At 35.6% G+C, this 22,202-nt stretch overlaps 1 protein-coding gene across 1 annotated transcript; it reads left to right on the top strand.

The window, feature by feature from the left end:
• Nucleotides 1-52: 52 nt before the first annotated feature.
• Nucleotides 53-22,119, top strand: LOC121731440. Its single transcript, XM_042120869.1, has 16 exons — nucleotides 53-100; nucleotides 6,255-6,398; nucleotides 6,578-6,807; nucleotides 7,043-7,366; nucleotides 7,669-7,801; nucleotides 8,057-8,280; nucleotides 8,819-9,013; nucleotides 9,897-10,135; nucleotides 12,062-12,314; nucleotides 17,153-17,270; nucleotides 17,564-17,793; nucleotides 18,295-18,618; nucleotides 18,968-19,094; nucleotides 19,671-19,894; nucleotides 21,223-21,417; nucleotides 21,853-22,119. The coding sequence occupies exons 2-16, from the start codon at nucleotides 6,323-6,325 to the stop codon at nucleotides 22,099-22,101; spliced, it is 3,141 nt and encodes a 1,046-aa protein (XP_041976803.1). The 5' UTR covers nucleotides 53-100; nucleotides 6,255-6,322; the 3' UTR covers nucleotides 22,102-22,119.
• Nucleotides 22,120-22,202: the final 83 nt, after the last annotated feature.

Below are 22,202 nucleotides of genomic sequence, written 5' to 3' on the forward strand. Positions count from 1 at the left end.
TAACGAAAGAAACAAGACGATTGAGCTAAAGTATAGTGCAAAATATTGAGGTGTGATTTTGAATTTATCTGGTGCAAATTTCAATTGGTTCAAAAGGCAGGTAAGGCCCTGAAGGGCTCTTGTTTAACGTGGTTTGAAAATAGGAAACGGAGACTAGAGAACTTTTAAATCGTATCTGAAAATCTTTGTTCTGCTTAAAAATATATAATTTTGTTTTAAAAAATGGAGAGAGAACTAAAGCTGTAATGTATCACTCTGACTCCGTTGAATCGTAATCTGAATATGTTCGTGAAACGATTGTTCCACGAACATGTGACGAAGGATGTCATGAACAAAAGCTCAAGTTTATTTTAACTTGTGTACTTGTGTCTTGTGTAGTGTGGAACATGCGATATAAATCATGGTTTTGGCCATTTTAATAGATCTGTCATTGGTGTTTATAAGCTTACATTCTCGTCAATTGAACATATTCTTCCCGAAAAATTATTTTTACAAACATACAAGATTTTAAAGAATATAGCAATAGACAAATCACAAAGTGTTTGTATAATGTAAATGTACTTTCACTCTCTCCTCCTGTCACAAATGATACACAATGGTTCAATAACATAAGAGAACTTACAATTACTGTACACATATTAACTAAGTGTAAGCGGACTGTGTACGGGATAACGTATAATTTACTACTAGCTATTTGCTATACAATATATGACAGTCTTGATTTAATAAATAAAATAAAAGATTAGTTAAAGTCCCAGAAACCGCAACTTTAGTATCGTTCGATGCAAAAAACTTATTTTCAAATATACCTGTGAAGGAATGTCTGAATATAATAGATGAAATTTTATGCACTTCACATTTAGATGTATAAGAGATTATTGATTTGAAGGCTATTTTTAAGGTTTGCCTAGAACAAAATTATTTTATATACGATGGCAAGACTTACAAACAAACAGCTGATGGACTAGCTATGGGCGGCCCTTTGTCTCCTCTGTGCGCAGATATTTTTTATGGATGATCTAGAAACAACAATACTAAAATCATCATAGAGAGACCATAATTATTGTTTATTGGTATAGATATGTTGATGACATAATTTGCCTATGGAAAGGTGAACACTCGATTTTACTAGAATTTTTCAGTCACATTAATACACAGTGCCGTAAATAGGGCGGTACCACCGGTGCCCAGGCACAGGGCGTAGACTCTGGGGGGCGCATGAATGGCCCGACCCACTACCAGTACTATTATTTTTTTGGTTTGCTCCTGATAAGTTCCCGCTGCGCCCCTAGTGATCGATCCCAACAATACGTTATACTTACATGCCAGTAACATCAAAAAGTTATATTAAATTAGACAAAACATTTTTTTTTAATAATTTCCAAAATATTAGTATGTAACTTAATATCATTTCATTATTATTGTAATTGGTCTACTAATACCAAGTTTTATTTTATCACCCTGAATGGAACAAAAAAGCCCTATTAGTCTAAGCGATAAGTTGAGAATGGCGAAATACAGAGATAAGGGTCATAAAAATACGTTCGATAGCTCATTAGATTCGGGAAGACGTCTAGAAAAATGTATCGGAAGCGTGTATTAGCACACAAAAAATTGCAAAAGTTATAAGCAAATTAGGTTGCCAAAAAAAGGTATTACGTTTTTTGTTAAAAACTCCGAAACTATTAACATTTAAGAAGTTTAAAAAAAAAGATTCTTAAAAAGGAGGAAATTTCCATAAGAAAACTCCCAACTCCCGGAATTCTATCTCTATTATTTATAATTCTAATTTAACGCTGAAAGTAAGCGCGGCATTTTTAGGTAGCGCACGCGGCTTCAAAACCGAGCACGTCACACTGATTATTTTTTTAAAGGTATTAAATATTAATTTAAAAAATTCAAAAGCTTATGGTGTGTTCCGAACACTTCAAAGAATTTGCTCCCGTTGGAAATTTAACTTCAAGTTAATTTTTCAACAAATTAGACAAATGTTAACTAACGAAATTTTTTCGAACTTCCGTCCTCATTGTACTTTAAAATATAAAATCTTAAATAATTTTCGTAAAAATTTTTCACTTCGTGGAGCCCTTGATATAAACATACTTAACAAGATCACGCCATAAAAGTTAAAAAAAATTTAATACTTTGTTTATAATATTTTTTTAACTTGAACAAAAAACTAGAAATCCAAGTGATATTGTCAAAAAAAAATATGTTTCATTTATTATCACGTAATTGTTTTCATATCAATGAAGGACATGTATTAACTAAAAAATTTTTTTTTTCCGCCATTTGCTAATAAAAAATTTATAAACCAATGGACTATTTCAATGCTTTTAAAAAAAAAAAATTCTTACCTTTATTCTCTTGAAAATATTATGATTTTTAGAAACAATTTTTTTTCTTAATAACAATATTTTATTGTTTATAATCGTTTTTTTTTAATATTTCAATTGTTATTTGTTTAAATTATTAGTTTAGAAAAAAAATTCCTCTTAAAAATCATGATTGATCGTCCTCAATATGGTTACAAAAACAAAAAAATTTTTTATCAACAATTTTACTGTTTATTAACTTAACAATTTGTTATAAAAAAATCTGAACTTTTTATACTCTTTTTCTGAAACTCCTAAAAAATACAAAAACAACGATGTACAACAAAGTGCAGAATTTCGTAGACGTCATATTCGCGAATTTTTAAGTCAATTCCATACATTTTGATCGGCAATTCTATAGAAATGCGATAAAGAAAAGGTCTTGGCTAAGGCATCAGGCTTTTATTTAATGTATTACAATATAGTTTTTTTTTACAAGGAACAGCAAATATAGAAAAATACTATTTGTCAAAAGTTCAAAACTAAATCAATGTTTTCAAAAAATTCGTATTTTTCGAATTTTCAATTGGGTTGGGGCACCTCATAACATCAAGACAAGTAAACTATATTTACTAATCAAAGAGCACCTTTTTATTGCTATGCCATTAAAAAAAATTAAAAAAAATTTTTTTATACATTATCGCTCCACCCTAGTCCCCATAGGCAGAACTGAAACAAAAAAATTTTTTTTCATCTAACCTATGTCTATGCGTGTGGGGTATCTATGGATAGGTCTTCAAAAATCATATTGAGGTTTCTAACATATTTTTTTTCTAACCTGAATATTTTGCGAGAGAGTCTCTTCCAAAGTGGTAAAATGTGTCCCGTCCCCCCCCCTCTGACTTCTAAAGTCATGATAATTCAAAAAAAAATATAAATATGATGTACATAACTATAAAAACTACCAATGAAAATTAGTTTGAACGAGATCTAGCAAGTAGTGAATATAAAATAAATCAAAAACCTTTTAATTTCATAGAAATAAACCTTAGGTACTGCTGCTGCGGAACCCTTCATGGGCGAGTCCAACTCGCACTTTGCCGGTTTTTTTTCTGTTATTAGGATCAGATAAGAAGTATACCACGTGAAGGATCATAGGCTTTTTTTTGTAGAATTTTTTTTCTGTGAAATACCTAATTTACGCGGGCGAAGCCGCGCGGAACGTCTAGTATTATTATAAATTCGCAATTTATAATATTAAGTATATAAGACGTATGGATAATCATCAGTAATAATGCTACATTGAAGTCGCCATTTCTTTTGTCCGACGATAAATTTTATCAATTTTTGTGTTTTTAACTCCTGACACTTTAAAAATATTACATGAGTCGAAACCAATTACAAAAGTAATTGTACAAAAGTAATTTGAAATTAATTAGATTTCTTTGATATTGGATTGCATAAGAATCGATTGTTTTGTGTAATCTACATAACCACAATTTTAAAGTAATTCAACTACAATGTATTCAGATTAAAATGTATTCTAATTAGTTTGCAATTAGATTAGTAAACTAATTAGTTACTACTTATTAGAATAACGAGTATTTCAATTATGCCCAACTCACTATCTAGCTATATCAATACCAGTAGTCGTGATGCCGGCTGCCGCACAGCGAAGTTGGCGTATAAAGCTTGTATATTGCATACAGTTTGCTTAATATAAACTATATATTATTATATAATATATATATTAATCTATATTTATGTGCTGAACAAATATTGGGCATTTGAGTTATGTGTTTGTTAACTGTAATTATCTTATCTTTGATTTATAACGTCACATAAGTCTCGTGCCACAGGCCCCTGAACATAAGAAGTTACCAACAGAAGAAAATATACAGAAGTATGTATAGTGTATACCTCAGAGAATATTTTTTTAATATAAAATAAGGGGGCAAACGAGCAACCGGGTCACCTGATGCAAAGCAACTTCCGTCGCCCATGGACACTCGCAAGTCGCAACATCAGAAGAGCTGCAGGTGCGTTGCCGGCCTTTTAATATAAAGAGAATGAATGAAAGGGTAGGGGAGGGTAGGGAAGGGAATAGGGTAGGTAAACTCACTCACTCGGCGAAACACAGCGCAAGCGCTGTTTCACGCCGGTTTTCTGTGAGCCCGTGGTGTTTTTCCGGTCGAGCCGGCCCATTCGTGCTGAAGCATGGCTCTCCCAGGTTGAAATATTGTAAGTATGTTATACGCGTTAACAAGGAATTTTGCAGGAACCCCCCTCATTTTCCAGCAAACAAGTAGCCTATATCCTTCCTCGTGATTCACTCTATAATGCTATGATGCCAAATTACATTAAAATCGGTATAAAAGTTTGTAAGATTAGCGCGTTCAAATAAGTTTTTCATTTTCCTTCTATTATTCGTGCCTATATTGGTCGCAGCGTGATGTAAAGCCTAAAACCTTCCTCGATGCAAGAAACTACTAATTAAAAAAAAATGTGTTGGTTACAACCATAAACCTATAAGGGCCGGGACACAAAAACACGGCACGACGTCGTATGGCGCCGTGTCGTGAGAATCCAAGACGCGCGTCGTAAAAAACGCCGTCATCGGATTTGAAAAATTCTTTCAGTGTTATAGCCCATTTATCCAGAAAGGCTATAAAGCTATATTTTATCACGCTTTTACTAATAGGAGCGAAGAAAAAGTGGAAAATCGGGGGAAATTATTTAAAAGGGCTTATTTCACGAACTACTGGAGCAATTTTTCTGTTATTTGGAACAGATAAGGAGTAGACCACGTGAAGGATCATAGGCTATTTTTGTGGACTAATTTGTGTGTAAAATATCTAATTTACGCGGGTGAAGCTGCGCGGAACGTTATATTTCGCGTGGTCACGACATCACGCGTAAACGGCTGGACCCATTTTGCTGAAATTTGGTATAAAGATACTTTGAGTCCCGAAAAAGAACATAGGATACATTTTGTACCGGAAAAATGTACGGTAACTGCACAATATACTTTTATGATTTGCGCGTAAACTATTCAATCTATTTTGATGGAATTTGGTATGGAGATATTTTCAGTCTCGGGAAAGGATAAGGAATACTAATTTTGTCCTAGAAAATGTAAGGTTCCCGTACAATAAACTTTTATGATTATCGCCTAAACTATTCAATCTATTTTGATGAAATTTGGTATGGCAATACTTTCAGTCACGGGAAAGGACAAGGGATACGTTTTATCCCGGAAAATATACGGTTCCCGCACAATAAACTTTTATGATTCTCGCCTAACCTATTTAATCTAAGTATTTTGATGAAATTTGGCATGGAGATTGGAGATATTAATTTGAATCTGGGACAAGGAATGTTTTTGTCCCGGAAAAATGTGTGGTTCCCACATAATACACTTTTCTGACTTGCGCGTAAACGACTCGATGTACGGGAACAACTATAAACTAAAGTCCACGCGGACGAAGTCGCGGGCAACAGCTAGTGTATAATAAAATTATATTAGCACTCAGTCAAGCTCTGGAACTAACTGTACCTATATTATGTCTTGCTACACTTGTAGCATAACTTACAAAATCCTTGCAAGTTGTAATAACTGAAATCTTAATCCCGTGAGAATATTAAATGTTGATAAGATACATTTTATGTTTAAACTGTAACGAAAAATGTATTATTTTTTTAATCATGATGAATGTACGGTAGATATTATTATTTCTGTACACCACAAGACGTTTAGAGGGACGTACAAATGATTAAAATGAAAATGTTTTCAATAATCTGATGAAATAGATTCCATAAAATAAAATTACTTATTAAAATAGAAACAGAGCAGCTTGTATACAATTGATAACGAAACATCCGTTATCATTACATCCTGAGCAGACTCCGTACATAAGTCATAATATTATATATTTTCAGGTGACATGAAAGTACCAGTCGCATTCGCCGGTAAGTGATCAAACAACCAGTCACCATCACCATTCACAATGAAGAAACGAGCTTCAGTGCAAAGTAACACGAAATCTGGCAATACATATTCACAATGGGGATTCGCGCTTTTAGGTAAGTTAGGAAACAATATCATAAGTTTTTTTTTTTCAAACCAGTGCTATTTTTTTATTCTATATTCTTGACTACTTATTTCATAAATAGAAACCGAGCTATTTGAGGACTTAAGATGAGAGAAGTGAAACATGCAATAAGCGTCTTCACAAAGTGGTTACAAACGATTGATTTTCCAGCGAATGCCCTAACTATGTCGTATGGTCTGGAGTGTGGTTGGATATCCCCGATCACGAAGATGCTGCAGAGTGACGCGTCACCTACCGGCGGACCATTGACTAAAAACGAGGTGTCCCTCATAGCCAGCTCCATGAGCATGGCGGCCGTATTCGCTGTACCTCTTTATTCGTTTATATCGCAGAGATACGGAAGCAAACTCGGAGTTATACTTCTGGCTGTTCCACAAACGGTAAGTCGAAAAGTGTTTTATGTCAGCTAATTTGTTGTGCCCAAATTAGTTTATCACGCTGGAACTGTAAAATTCTCCGGGATAAAAACAATCTTCCTTCTAATTTCTTCTTACCGATCAAAATTGCTTCAGCGGTTTAGGCGTGAAGAGGTAACAGACAAACACTCTTGAATTTGTAATACGTAAATATATTTTCGATCAAAAAAGGGCTAAAATTGTATTCTTCTCATTTCAGATCTCATGGGCTTTAAGAATAGTGTACAGCACGAGCACAACACTTCTCATCGCCCGAATACTCGCAGGAATAGCTGCCGGAGGTGTCTTCAATGTCGTTCCGATATACGTAAAAGAAATCAGCGAAGACAAAGTCAGAGGTGTACTAGGATCGTTGCTTGTACTGACGCAGAACACAGGGGTATTCATCATGTACATAATGGGAGCGTACTTGGACTACTATGTAGTATTGTACATCTCGATCTGCCTTCCGGTATTGACTGGACTGCTCATGCTCAAATCTCCCGATTCCCCTGCGTTCCTGGTAAGGGAAGGGAAAATAGAGGTAGGTGATATTTGTTTATATTATATCATACAGTCTTAAAACTTTATTAAGTACATAAATATAATAATGCTTTTATTGGTTCAAGCACAACAACATCATCTAAACATGACTAGATGACCCAGTGAACTTCGTATCTTATCCCTCCTAATATAAAACTTCCCTGGACTTCTACGAATATTACAAGGCTAAAATTACCTAAGTCGGTTCAGCCGTTCTTGAGTTTTAGCGACACTGCATAAATTAGACTGCATGATAAAATGCATGCAAAGATAAGTAAACTAAAGAGTTTATATTGTTTTCAGGAAGCAGCGGACTCTATTGCCCTGCTCAGAGGTCTAGACAGAGATGACAAACTGGTGCAACTTGAACTGCAAACGTTGAGGAAGGAAGACGACAAATTCAAATCCATGCCTGCTATCACTTTTAAAGCAATGTGTAAGAGTAATTTTATCATATTTAAAAGACACTTGCTAAGTCTGAAATCAAGAATAGCCCTTGATAGTAACCAGAAAAACTATTTCCAACAACCATATTCTAAACTAAAAAAATCATACAAAAGCAATTACTGTTAAAAGTATGTATGATATTATCCTGACTCTACCTGTGCAATTTCCCGCGAAATGCCAAGACAATAATATATGCGAGTCTTTCATGATAATTGCACTATTTCCATAATACTATTTCTTTTAGTTGCTGACAAAGCATGGCGTCGTGGATACATCTTTATCGGAGCTATATTTACTTTCCACGGGCTGAACGGAGCCTACACCATCGTGACCTACGCTTCAGCCATCTTGGCTGCGACTGGAGTGGAAATGAACATCAGCCCGGAGCTGCAAACACTCAGCATTCCTCTCGTGATGATCATCTCGTCGCTTATACTCACTCTCATTGTGGAAATATGCGGCAGAAAGGTATTCATTACATTATTCATATTAATAGTTCTAGTTACACTGGTAAAAAATTATAAGCCACTAGATGACGCCCGCAACTCCGTTGCGTCAAAATTCGGGACCCGTACATTTTTCCGAGATAAAAAGTATCCTATGTCCTTTCCCGGGACTTAAAGTATCTCCATACCAAATTTCAGCAAAATTGGTTCAGCGGTTAAGGCGTGAAGGGGTAACAGACAGACAGACAGACACAGACAGACACACTTTCGCATTTATAATATTAGCATGGAAGTATGGATTTTTGTTATTAAAATTTTATTGTAAAGAGCATCAGGAATTAATTTCAAGGTTAATAATTAGCCTTATTATCATCTAATCATAAAAATATAAACCCTTCAAAATGCGTAAATTCACCATTTTGCTGTGAATGCATTTCCCTGATTCCCTGATAATAAACTAGATACTTTTTCTTCACTCTCCAGTTTACATAATTTCGTTCTAAACTACTCAATCATCTAGTAAAAAATTTGAGAGTAAACTGAAATTTGTTTTGTTACAGTGGCTGCTCGTTGGTTCGTTCGTCGTAACTGCTATATCCATGGTAACCCTGGCTGCAGCAATTTTGATACTCCGAGCCGGCGGCAGCGTCCCGGGTTGGGTGCCCATACTCGCGATGATTATGGTTGTCTCTATGTACTCCATTGGTGTATCTCCTTTGCCGTATATCTTATTGACTGAAATGTTCAGTTTTCAGGTAAATATTTAGTGACTAGTTCCTTAATGTTTTTGCCCATTTTGCGTTTAGAGCAGAAATTTGTAGATGTCGGAAGATTTCAACTATATCGGTGCAATAGTTTTCAGGAATATGGCCTATTCAAAGAAACATACAAACCAATGACTGAACTATATGAGTAAAGTTATGTGCTATCGTCCATCACAATAATTTACAAACAATATATTATCAATGTAGTATATAATATTATGTCCTTGCTCTCGGAATGTTTATATGATTATCTTCCTTATTACCTTTATCTGTTGATATTGTCTTATTTAAGCCTCCTGATTTTCATCTCAATATTTGTAACTTATCTGCTTCATCACCTGCCTAATATATCTGGCTACACATAAAATGCACAGTTCTTTAAACCATTTTCCGTCCCTAAAGCCTCCATTTACTTTATGCAAAAAGACGGCATTTTTTTAACTGTTAGTTATTGTGTTCTTCCATTCACTGCTTCAACTACAATACAATATCACAAGACAGAATATTTAATACAAAAATGTTCAAATTATTATCAATTTCTTTTAGACTTTTTTCTCCTCTTCCGAGTTTAATAAATCAATGTCTCTCAAACTTTTGACTGTATGAACCTCTGTTACGGTTTCTAGCGAACCCCTGTAGCTCTACTATGAGTTTAAAGCTACAGTATTTATCGATACTCGATACCGACTACGTAAAATTTTAGTATTGAAAATTTTACAGCGCCTCTAGCGGCTACTTGCGGAATTAAAATCACCATACTAAATATTTACGTAGTCGGTATCGAGTATCGATAAATACTGTAGCTTTAAACTCATGGTAGAGCTACTGAACTGACTGAACTCCAGACCCTGTTCTTAAATGAAATTTTTTACAGGTACGAAATAAAGTATCAGGTACCATAGTATCTTACGCGTGGTTCCTGACCTTCGTCGGCGTGTTCATATACGCTCCCATCACTTCCATGTTCGGCCAGTACATGGACTTCCTCCTTCATGCCGTAGTCAACATCACAGGAGCGATATTCGTGGCCATCTTCGTGCCGGAGACCAAGGGGAAAAACGATGAGGAAATCAGAAGAATACTAACGGGAACCAGCAAAGAAGACGCGATGCCGTAGCATGGCAGACTTCTATGATATATCTAATAGACTTTAAGGGAAAACGACATGTAAAACTTAAGTCGTTGACGACGACTGAAAAGACGACTTAGCCTGACCCTCGGTGACATGAATCTGTAAATATTTGGTATAAATGAAAAATAAATGTTTTTGTACAATTAGCTTTTTTTATTACGACATATTGATAATCATGGTATTTTACTAACCTAGACAATGATGTTTTAACCTAGAACCTTGAACCTCGGTGAGTAAAATATATACTTTCCCTGATTTCCTATTTTAATTGTACTATCAGAGAAGTTGATTTCTAGGCAGATGGGGGACCTACGTAGCACAATAGACTTAATTAACATTGAATTGACATGATCCGACCAAATGACGTTGGTCTCTAAACTGCCTAGGAATCACTTTCCTCGATGGTGCATTAATGCAGCTCCTTTCTTTATTAGATGCAGTTTCCTAACTGAAAAATGGTGTGTCTAACCAACGATTGCGACTTGCGACGTATGTAAGATTATTATTTTTAACAAAAAATTAAAACCGACTTCCAAGGTAAAAACAATAAGTAATAATATGACCTAAAAAGTATTAAATAACTCTTACTCTATAATAGTGCCTTTTTCAGAATTCGTCTAAATCTCAACTATTTCTGTACATACTACAGACTTCATTATTTTGAAGTCGGTACCAGCTAATTTTATAGTGAGTACAGTCAATGTCAGAATATCTGAAGCTTTTGGGACTGGTACCGACTTCAAAGTATTGAAGACTGTAGTATGTACAGAAATAGTTGAGATTTAGACGAATACTGTAGTATGTACAGAAATAGTTGAGATTTAGACGAATTCTGAAAAAGGCACTATTATAGAGTAAGAGTTATTTAATACTTTTTAGTTCATATTATTACTGTTTTTACCTTGGAAGTCGGTTTTAATTTTTTGTTAAAAATAATAATTTCACTCTTTTTAGTTATCTACAAGATAAGGCTTTATGCGTAAATAACCACTACGAATGTTAACTCTTCACATTATATTGTTACTGTAAGCGAAATTGTGGCAGATGCAGTTATCTAAGCGATCCTGCAATTTAAAAACTTTTATCTTTAAAGGTTCAGGAGTTCTGTTCAGTGCCTTTGGACCAAGAGACACCTTCGTATGAACTTTCTCTTATTCGTAACATATGTTTAAGTTACTAGAAACAACATTTTAACCACTTGAGTCTTTTGATCAATTTCAAGGATTTCCCTCGATTGCTCATAGATCCCATCATCAGCTCACCACTTTCGTAATTATTATACGAAATCAAGAGTATATCCTATACAACAACACAAGAATTTTGAAAATCGGTCCACAAACAGCGAAATAATCATCAAAAACATCTGCTTCGATGCAAAATATCACGAAAAGCATCAATAATTGGGTCATAATGTGATGACCCATGGCATAATTATGATTGTGATGATGATGATCAATTAAATTTATGTGTTGGCTTATGCTTTCAGTTGTTTAAACAACGCCGAAATCCCCGAACCTGTATTTTTAAGGATTCAAGTTCTGTTGGGTACCTTTGGATCCAGGGTATAACCTGGTGCGAAATCTTACTTTTTGGTAGCATTTACCTCGAATGCTTCAGAAAAATCACTATATGTTTCCATACAGGTTTCAAGGAGTCCCCTCGATTCCTCCAGGATCCCATCATCAGATCACCACTTTTGTGAACATGGTACCAAATTCCAGTTAAGCCCTATACAACACAAAAAGAATTTTGAAAATCGGATCACAAACGGCTAAGTTATCGTTGAACATACAAATAAAAAAAAATAAAAAAAAGATACATACAGCCGTACATATTACCTCCTCCTTTTTGGAAGTCGGTAAAAATACGAAATTACGACGTATGCCTAGAGCCGTCTTATTTCAGAGTTGGCAGAGGGCAAACATTAAGCAAGGTGGACAACATCTGCGATATAAGGATGTTCTCAAAAGACGCTTGAATGTCTGTGCTATTGTTGGGAAGGCTTGTTACCAAGCGGACATATTGGCGGTCTACGACCAATACCAGATTAAAAAGTTTGAGAAAGACCGTCTACAGACGCTTGAAGAAAAGCGCCAACTGCGTAAAGAGAGACCTAAGCCTTCCTACATTATACTTACAACTCTGCTGGCCAACTCTACGGTAGCACATAATATGATAGGACATTCAAAACCAAGTTCGGTCTAGCAAGTCTTATTAGGACTCATAATAGAAACAATCCTTAATTTATGGGGTCGCCGTTATCGAAATCGATAAGGAGCACTATATTTAAGAAATAAGAATACTATTTAGTATTTACTGATATCCTACAATAATACAGGGTGTAACAAAACTAAGTGATAATACTTAAGGGTGTGTATAGAGTTCACTGTAAAAGTTGCAGCCTGTAAGAGCAAATTTTTTTTTCACTTTTGTATGGGAAAGCTCGAGACGCTAGGGCGCTTGCCCATAGAAATCACAAAAATGGTTTTTCAGCGCTGCTACTTTCCACAGTGAACTATCTACAAGGAACACATACTCACCCTAAAGTATTATCACAGCTTTGTTACACCCTGTAGATGTATCCAACTATCCAGTGAGTCAGGGCCTGTAGACAAGTGGCAAAGCGCTAACGCTGACGCTAACGATAGCGCTACAAAATGTATGCGATTTGACATAAGTCATCGCTTCGCTAGCGAATACTAATGTCAAATCCATACATTTTGTAGCGCTAGCGCTAGCGTTAGCGTTAGCGTTTTGCTACTTGTCTACAGAGGCAGGAGTCGGCTACGCGTAGCAGCCTACGCGGTGCTACGCGGCTACGAACGTGTAACCCTGTCGTAGCTCTGTTAAATTATCCCTGCTAATATTAAAAATATATTTAATACTGAAATATTTTTATTAAGTCATGCAGAAATATTTTAAATTTAATTGTTACCTGCTGCGTGCTGACAATACCTGCTGATAAATACAGAATGTATCTCCACATTACCTCCTCCACATTAAACTTGTTTGGTAGCACATAAAATATACTTCATTACAACAATACAATATAACCTACTAATATTTATGTTGCCAATACGTTTGTGAGGATTTGGGCTACATAAATGTGGATTTGAACTTTAATTATATTTTTTTTAAATAACAACAATAAACTATCTAAAAACAAAACATCACAAAAAATTATCTGGATAATGTCTGGAATATAATATACTTAGATACAGTATACTGTCAACATGATTGGTGAGACATGATCAATACTTAAGGAGAGTAGTCTGTACTCGATTCTCATTAAAATTATATTATAAAATTAGGTACTTTATCTTTGTCCGAATTTCCCTTTAAATAAATAAATCATGGACACTAAGTAAATTACGCGGCTAGGCAAGTAGGCATACTATGCGGCCGGCGCGGCGGCGTGCGCCATCAAAGAAACACCGCGCCGCTACCCTTCCCGCGCGGTGTCCATGCGTTGGGTAAATAATTATTATTTAACTTTATAACATTTACTCAGTGATCAATTGATATAATTTTTTTATATTTTTTTTTCAACTAATATAATAGCCAAATATCACGTCCTCGAGTATTGAACATGTCTCACCAGTCATGCAATATATTATTATATTCGACCTGATAACAATAATAATCACCCCGTGTTATCACATATTATCATAGTTTGCAGTCCATAGGTTCTCAAACATATTTTTATCCTAACCTGACTTTAAATTTTTTGCTCGTTCTGGTTGCCCCAGCCCCCAAGCAACTATAGGGTTAGGTTACAGGGCCTGCGTCTGTTTGATTGCGCTCTATCTCTATACATTGCCGTAGAAGCGGTAACCGGTCACGGTGCCAAGGCATCCCAGAAATGTAGCCCTACAACCTTAGCTAGTATTATTATTGAGAATCAAAACCAAAAATTTACCAATATTGTGTTCCAGAGTGGATTTCGACAACTTGCATTTTTTATATAATTTTGGTGGAAATTTTTGTTTCCACCAAAATTGGTGTTTACGGGAAACTGGTACCTACGACAACCACCACCTAGACGAGTTAGCTTGTGACAGAATGAAGTGAATGGCGTATTTTTTATGCTTCAAGAATCAATGGTATTTGGTTAATTTATAATGTTTTACACACCCTCTTACCCACCAAAATTTACCCACCAAAATTGGAATTTGCGAGAAAAATAAACTACACGGTGCACTAAAGTTATAGCACATTAACTTAACTATAAACAAACCAAAACTCTATTCAAAATAACAACATGATATTATTGCCACAAGTAGGATAATTTAAGTACACCAAAATTGCATAAAATCGGGGGTTTTGTGATAAAACGGTTTTCTTCCAGTTCTGGCTGGAAACTGGAAGGACCCAGCCCACAGTAGTAAATGGCGTATTTTTATGCTTAAGGGATGAATGGTATTTTGTAGAAACAACGTTTCGTAAATCCCACCAAAATTTAAAAATTCTCCGCGACAGACCTAAACTGTGTCATAAAAACTCAACTACAGAAGTTAGTACAATAAAATTCATATATAAGAAGAGTCAACTATATAAAACGACTACATAAAAATAAAAATCTAATCCAGTATCAAGTTTTCTGCTAATCGGTCTAGATATTGAGTAAAATAGTTCGGCGACAAGCCACCAAAATTGGAAATCGCCTGTTTATGTGTATTTTCTTGGAAAATAATAATTATTTAAAAAAAATTAGAATAGGCCCAAATTATAAGCGTTATGTTTTACTTTTAAAATCAAAAATGAAAACGATATCTTGAAAAAATATTATAGTTTTCATCCTTGACGCGCAAAAAAGCGGTTTGGGAAATCCAGTCTCCAATATGTCCCTCGCAATCGTGAGTGCCGCAAGGCTCACTTTTGGAACCATTGTTCTATACAAAATACTTCGCCGTGTCATGTTTACTGTTACTAATTGCTATTAAATATTTTAGTTTGCGTAGATCCTACGTCTCTAAATCAACATGATATACAAAACAATGACAAATTATACCGCCGTCGGACGAAATAATTCCAATACCAATATTGGCATACAAACTTACAAGTCACAAGTAGAAAGACGTGAGTTGTGACGCGTTGTATTATGTAGTTTAAATAACAGTTGAAAGGCGTTTATGTAGTAAAAAATAAGCCCTTAATTAAGTATATCTAAATATTTATCACTTTCACGCAAAAAACATTAACTGGTTTTAAAGAAATTGGCAGCTAAAGAATACAGTAAGTTTATATTATTGCTGCTGATCTTGTTAGTCGTGACAAAGTCTCGCGATGGATAATATAAGGGTGAAGGAGAAAATAATTCAGTGAAATGTTTTTCAATGTAGTGCACATTTATATTGTTTTTAAGAGGGCGACTAACCTCAAAAATCAAACATCGTCCTTCTCTCTTCACACTCACGCCCGTCTTTCATATGCCAGGTGAAAAAGAACGACGCGGATTCATCGCAAAATTAGTTTTTTCTCAATAACTCGATAAATATACAACATTTTAAAAATCCGCTAGGTCGATCTCTCAATGATAGAATTTTATACAATGTGTTAAAATATTAACTTAGTTCAATGCACGGTTATGGCAATAAATGAAAAAATCGTGAATATTAGATGCATCTTTGTGATTTTTTTCTGTCGAGAATATTTTAAGATATCGTATTTTTGCTCAGATGGAAATCTCGGAAATATAATGTAGTATCTAATTTTAGAAAATAAAACAATTCGGGGCTTATTTTCAAGTATAAAAATGAATTATAAAATCGACACATTAGGGTTAGTCGCCCCCTTAAGCTTCTTTGGGTTACCTGTTGTACACGATGCACACGCGTTATTTCGCTCGAAGATTAGTCGTATTCTTACAAACTATCATCACGAACCTCGGGTAACTCGGTGATCTCCAAATTCATAATGTGATAAATTATGTTCAATTCACAAGTTGTCGTAACTGTTTTTAGCCAGCTTGCCTGGCGTCTGGAACTGACCGAGTTTTTTCAACTCAGATTCCAATTTTTCCATTTCTGATTCGACTTTCTCTTGAAGTCTCTGCATGTGTTAGTTCTAACTTCTGAAACTCTGCCGCTTAGTTCGTCCAATTTGTTGCAGGAAAAGTCACATGCTGCTTTAAAGCAGACATCTCCTCCTTGGTGGAACGAATGTCGTCGACGAGAGGTAGATTGAGAAGCTGCCGCTTTTTTTTATGATATAAGGGGGCAAACAAGCAAACGGGTCACCTGATGGAAAGCAACTTCCGTCGCCCATGGACACTCGCAGCATCAGAAGAGCTGCAGGTGCGTAGCCGGCTTTTTAAAGGGGGAATAGGGTAATAGGGGAGGGTAGGGATGGGAAGGGAAGGGAATAGGGGAGGATAGGGAAGGGAATTGGGCCTCCGGTAAGCTCACTCACTCGGCGAAACACAGCGCAAGCGCTGTTTCACGCCGGTTTTCTGTGAGAACGTGGTATTTCTCCGGTCGAGCCGGCCCATTCGCGCGAAGCATGGCTCTCCCACGTATAAAATAAAAGCATTTATGTCGCGCATCTCACTCAGCACGGTGTCGAGGATGTCTTTCATGAGTCAGATGCCTTTGCTGCTGGGAACAGAGTTAACCATGCAGTGTATAGTTTCTTCTTCCGTTTTCTTCAGAAGAAGTTAATGGAAAAACATTTTTTTTGTTCTCCATCCGGCTTCTAAAACTAAATGTTCCTTTTGCAATCAATAGAAAAATAATTCAATATACGAGTACGTTTCCTCAAAAAAATTCAAATCGTTTTTTTGAATAATTTGAACTTGAATAATTGAATAATTTGAAAATGTTGTATTCGATTTGAACTCCAAGACAACCTTTTAAAAATATAAATAAACACGTTATCTTGTATATATTTATACATTATGTACATTGCTTGTAAATAAAATATATTATTCCGTAAGCCTAAACACACATCAGCGCAAATATGTTGGATAAGATGCTATATTTGGCGAGTACTGTTAACAGTTCACTGCGTGCCATTGGAGCCGGGTGCTACTAGTAGCATATCTAGATATTGGTGCCACAATGGAAAATGGCGAGAACAAAGGACATGTGTACAGACAAGTGGTTTTCGCGCTCCTAGGTAGGGATGTGTTGATGTGTATGAATAGGAATGTTTACGTGGTAGGGAGCTAAAGTGTGTGCACGAAAGTGTTGCTTTGTCCACCACACCCAAAATGTAACAAAATTAGAATAGTAACAATTATTATCATATACCATTTACTATCCAATAGAAGACACTTATGAGCTGAGGCTCTCTCAAACTGGTCAATGTATGTTCTCAAGCATATTTTGTATTTAGCATCTTATACTTTCTCATTCTACCTTTAATACACTTCGTTGAAATACGTACTACGAGTACAACATGGTTTACAGCAAACTGCTTAAGTTTCACTGGTGGTATGGAAAGTGGGTGGATCTCGCCCATGACCAAAGTGTTGCAATCTGACACGTCTCCCACTGGAGTAGCTCTGACTGACGATGAGATATCCTGGATAGCCAGCTCCATGAGTATTGCGGCGGTCTTCGGAGTCTCCGTGTATACGTACATCGCTGATAAATATGGGAGTAAAATTGGAGTGATCATGGTAGCTGTGCCACAAGCGGTAATTATTTAGTTTGAAGCAGGTATTCAGCAGGTATATCTATTATCTAGTATACACGATTCCTTTGCAATTCATTAGCATAAGCCTGCGTTTCCACCAGAGATGTGTTGCGAGGAATGTGTTTTTGAGAACCAATAGAATCGCTTCATTGACGTGAGCTTGCCATGACATCGCTCAGCGCGGCGATGCTGTTGAATCTTAATTGATGCTAATGAATTGCAAAGAATCTTGTATACTAGAATGTCAAGACAAAATGGTGAGCCAAAGTGGACAAATGAAGAAATGTTTAGGGTTGTTGAGGGCAATTTTCACATTTGAGGTTGTTCTTTTGAAACAATCAACTATGCGTCATGCGTTATGCTAGAATTGATCTTTTTTTGCAAGTTTGTTATCGCTGCAGAGTACTATCGGCTATGTAACATACATTTATTATCATTTTCTTATTAATTTAAAGCCTCTATCGTATCTCTGCCGTAGCATAAGAATTATATAAATTTTCAGATTGCACTGACATTGAAAGTAGCATATTCGTCCAGCATAGTGATATTAGTTGCCAGGATAATATTTGGCATTTCATCCGGTGGGATCTTCAATGTAATACCTTTGTATGTAAAAGAGATAAGTCAAGACAGTATGAAGGGAATACTTGGATCGTTTCTTATCTTAATGTCGAATATTGGACTTTTCACTATGTTCACTATGGGCGCTTTTCTGGACTACCATACAGTGCTGTATTTAGTCGTTGGACTGCCTGTTTTAACTGCTTTCTTAATGCTCAAAGCTCCTGATTCTCCTGCTTTTCTTGTAAGGCAAGGAAAAATAGACGTGAGTACATAAAATTCAAATTTAAATACTAAAAATTGCTCATTTTCATGAGCACTTCAACAAATTTTGGATACTAAATAACATCATGTACCTACACAGAGGGCCTGTTTCACCACTTCCTGATAAAGTGCCGGATAGGCTATCCGCAATTTATTTGACAGATTATCCATACTCTATCTGTCAAGTTAAGTGGTGGAAAGCCTATCCGGCACTGATCAGGAAGTGATGAAACAGGCCCTTAGTCCTATAAATAAAAATATAAGAAATAGTATTTTGAGATTCTCACGTTAACTTGTCTATTAATACAAAAATATAAAAATTATATTATTTAAACCTTATATTATTCAAGGACGCAGCTGACGTTCTAGCTTACCTACGAGGGTTGAATGTCGACAGCAAAATGGTCAGGAATGAAATTGATACAATGATACACGAAGAAGAACAATTCAAAGATTTGCCCAGCATAAGAAATATTTGTAAGTATAATTAGAATAATGCTTGTTTTACCTTATTAATTATTACCATGTTAAATAATGCTTGTTATTAACTCATTAGTTATACGCGTGGCTGTGTCTGTGGACACAGATTAAGATAGATACCGCATGTGTATGTACTTCGCGTGCCATATCGCGTTCCCAAACGACGAGCAATGCTAGTCTTTCGAAAGTCTGTTCTTTAGTCGGCTATCGATAAGAATCGGACGTCAATCGGAATTTTTAAAATTCCTAAATGCCTAAAAGTGCCGTATTGAGCTGTAGAAATTCAAATAGAAATGTTGGCCTAGTAATGGACACGTTTCTTATCCTCGGTACGTCACAGTAGGTAGGAAAAAAGTGGCACTCTCGTTTTCATACAAATGGAGTGACATGCGGTATCTATCTTGACCTATGTCTGTGCGTGGCCCATTTGATAATTCCGAGTTTGTAGTCATAATTACAAGAAAGCCGACAGCAGCATCCACCCTATACTGTTGTGGCTGTAAACCTTTTTGTCTTGTTCCAAACTGAAGTATTTATATTACTTATTTCTTATACATTACCAAATAATTTCAGTGAAACTGAAGCCTATCCGTCGTGCAATCGTCCTCATCTTCTGCCTCTTCACATTTCACGCGTTGAACGGCTCCTTCGCAATAGTGACACACGCGTCTTCCATCCTCAAGTCCACCGGAGTTGAGTTTTCCGTCCGACCAGAACTGCAGACCCTGGGAATCCCCCTCATTATGATAATCGCTTCTAGTATCCTTACGTCCATTGTAGAACGATGCGGAAGAAAGGTAAATAATTTTAAAAGTCTACTTTCTTGACCTTTTTTCTAATGTCCTGACTATACAAATACTTATCACAATTTAGCTCTTTTTAGAGCGAGCTCATTTTCTTCCTTTTTTAATTTTAAGATTTTTTATAAAATGAAATTTTAAGTGTGATTGGTGAAATCCCCCTAAACCTGGAACGTTGGGCGTTCAGAAGATAAAACGCGGATTTGCTGTGAACTCGTTTAGTATATGCTGGTGAAATGAAAATCGGTGTTATAAACGCGTAAATACGTTTAGACGTTCGTTCACCAGTTCAGTGTTTACAGAACGTGTTCCATTTCTTGGTTGAAATTGCCCCTAAAAGATAACATATTTTATTTATAAATTGTGCACAGAAAACATTTTACACATTACAGTTTATACAGAAAGACGGCACAAAGGATCTGCTTATTTCTAAAAAGAAATCTCTTCCAGCAGCCCTACGGAGAGAGATAGGATTAAAACAGCAGATAGGACGTGCACAAATAGTGACATTAAGATAAACAATAATATATATTATGCTCGTTAAAGTAATACTAATACTAACTATAATAAAATAAGCAATTAAAAAAAACAGAAAAAAAAGACAACAAAAGATAATAATTTATTATACAATGGCAAAATAAATAAATATAATAGATATCAATTTCATATTTTTTTTGTGAAAACCAAGATTTTATATTACTTACTAGAGGTTCCATGCGGCTTCGCCCGAGTAAATTAATAATTTCACGGAAATCGTACATTTCCCGTAATTTCACGGAAACCGTACATTTCCCGCAAATAAATAGCCTATGTCTCACGTGGACTATACTCTATATTCTGTGCCAAATAACATAAAAAAATCTCCAATAGTTTAGTTGAGATAAGCTCTTTCAAATATTTTTCCCCGTTTTTTTCACATTTTCCTCTGTATCTTCGCTCCTATTGGTGTTAGCGTAATAATAAATATATTATAGCCTATATTTATTAGGGCTATAAAACACTGAAAGAATTTTTTAAATCAGATCAGGGGGGTGAGCCAAAATCTTTTCGTTTACGCTTCGTTATAAAATCGCCGATGAAAGTGTATGGAATTGACATTAGCGTTCGTTAATATGACGTTGACGTTCGACTCGTCTTATGTCAATTCCATACATTTTGATCGGCGATTCTATAACGAAGCGAAGATGAAAAAGTTTCGGCTAAATACCCAGTAGTTTCTGAGATTAGCGTGTTCAAACAAATAAACAAACAAACTCTTCAGCTTTATAATATTATGTAAGTATAGATTCACTAACTTTAATAGATCTAAAACTGTCTTATTTCAGCCTCTTCTCATTGGCGCTTTCTTCATGTCCACCATATGGATGACACTTCTGGGAAGCATAGTTTTGGTTCAGAGAATGGGATACAGGCTGCCGAGCTGGTTACCTGTCAGCTCCATGTTGCTCATAGTGGCTATGAACGCGGGCGGGTTGGCCCCACTACCTTACGTTATACTGACGGAGATGTTTAGTTTTCAGGTAATCAATGGCTTATTTTACAGTCATCTATCCTTACTTATTTATTACTCAAAAATGTGACGGCCAGTCAGTAATTGTGTTTTCACCTTCTTTATCTGGAAGGATTTTAATGAAAGAAAATATGGATATAGTTCGAGCCTCGGGAAAGGATATTTATAATAAATAAATAAATTCTTTATTGCATTAAATATTACAAATAATAACTTATTACTAGAGGACTCCACACTAGGTCAGACCTGTCTCGTGGAGTCCAGGAGTGGTCTTACAATAATAATAATAATTTATTTAATTACATACAATATTTTTAGTACTATTGATAGTTATATGTATAGTTATATAGAATAAGATAGTTAAATGAAGAAGAATTAATAATGCACGGTTCCGCGGTTAAACAGCCCTTTTGGTTATTGTGTTAATTCCAATGTGTTTTTTTAGGTTCGAGCTAAAGTCGTGGGCGCTGTTGTAACATACGCTTGGTTCCAATCTTTCGTTTCACTTGCGATCTACACGCCGATAGCTAATAACTTTGGACAATACACTGCGTTTTTCTTCTTCGGTGCTATAAACTTGGCTGGTGGTACGTTTGTCCACTTTTTCCTCCCGGAGACAAAAGGCAAGAGTGATGAAGAAATCCGTGCAATACTAGCTGGTAGACCTCAAAAACAAATTGATGTTCTTCTATGAATAAATTATAGCATTTTTATAACATGTTTTTTTATTAAATTTAGGCTCCAATATTTCCTTCATTTTATTTCAAAATCAAAATAAACATAACTTTGGTATAA

This window comes from Aricia agestis, chromosome 1 (genome assembly GCF_905147365.1).
Source record: "Aricia agestis chromosome 1, ilAriAges1.1, whole genome shotgun sequence".
NCBI lineage: Eukaryota > Metazoa > Arthropoda > Insecta > Lepidoptera > Lycaenidae > Aricia > Aricia agestis.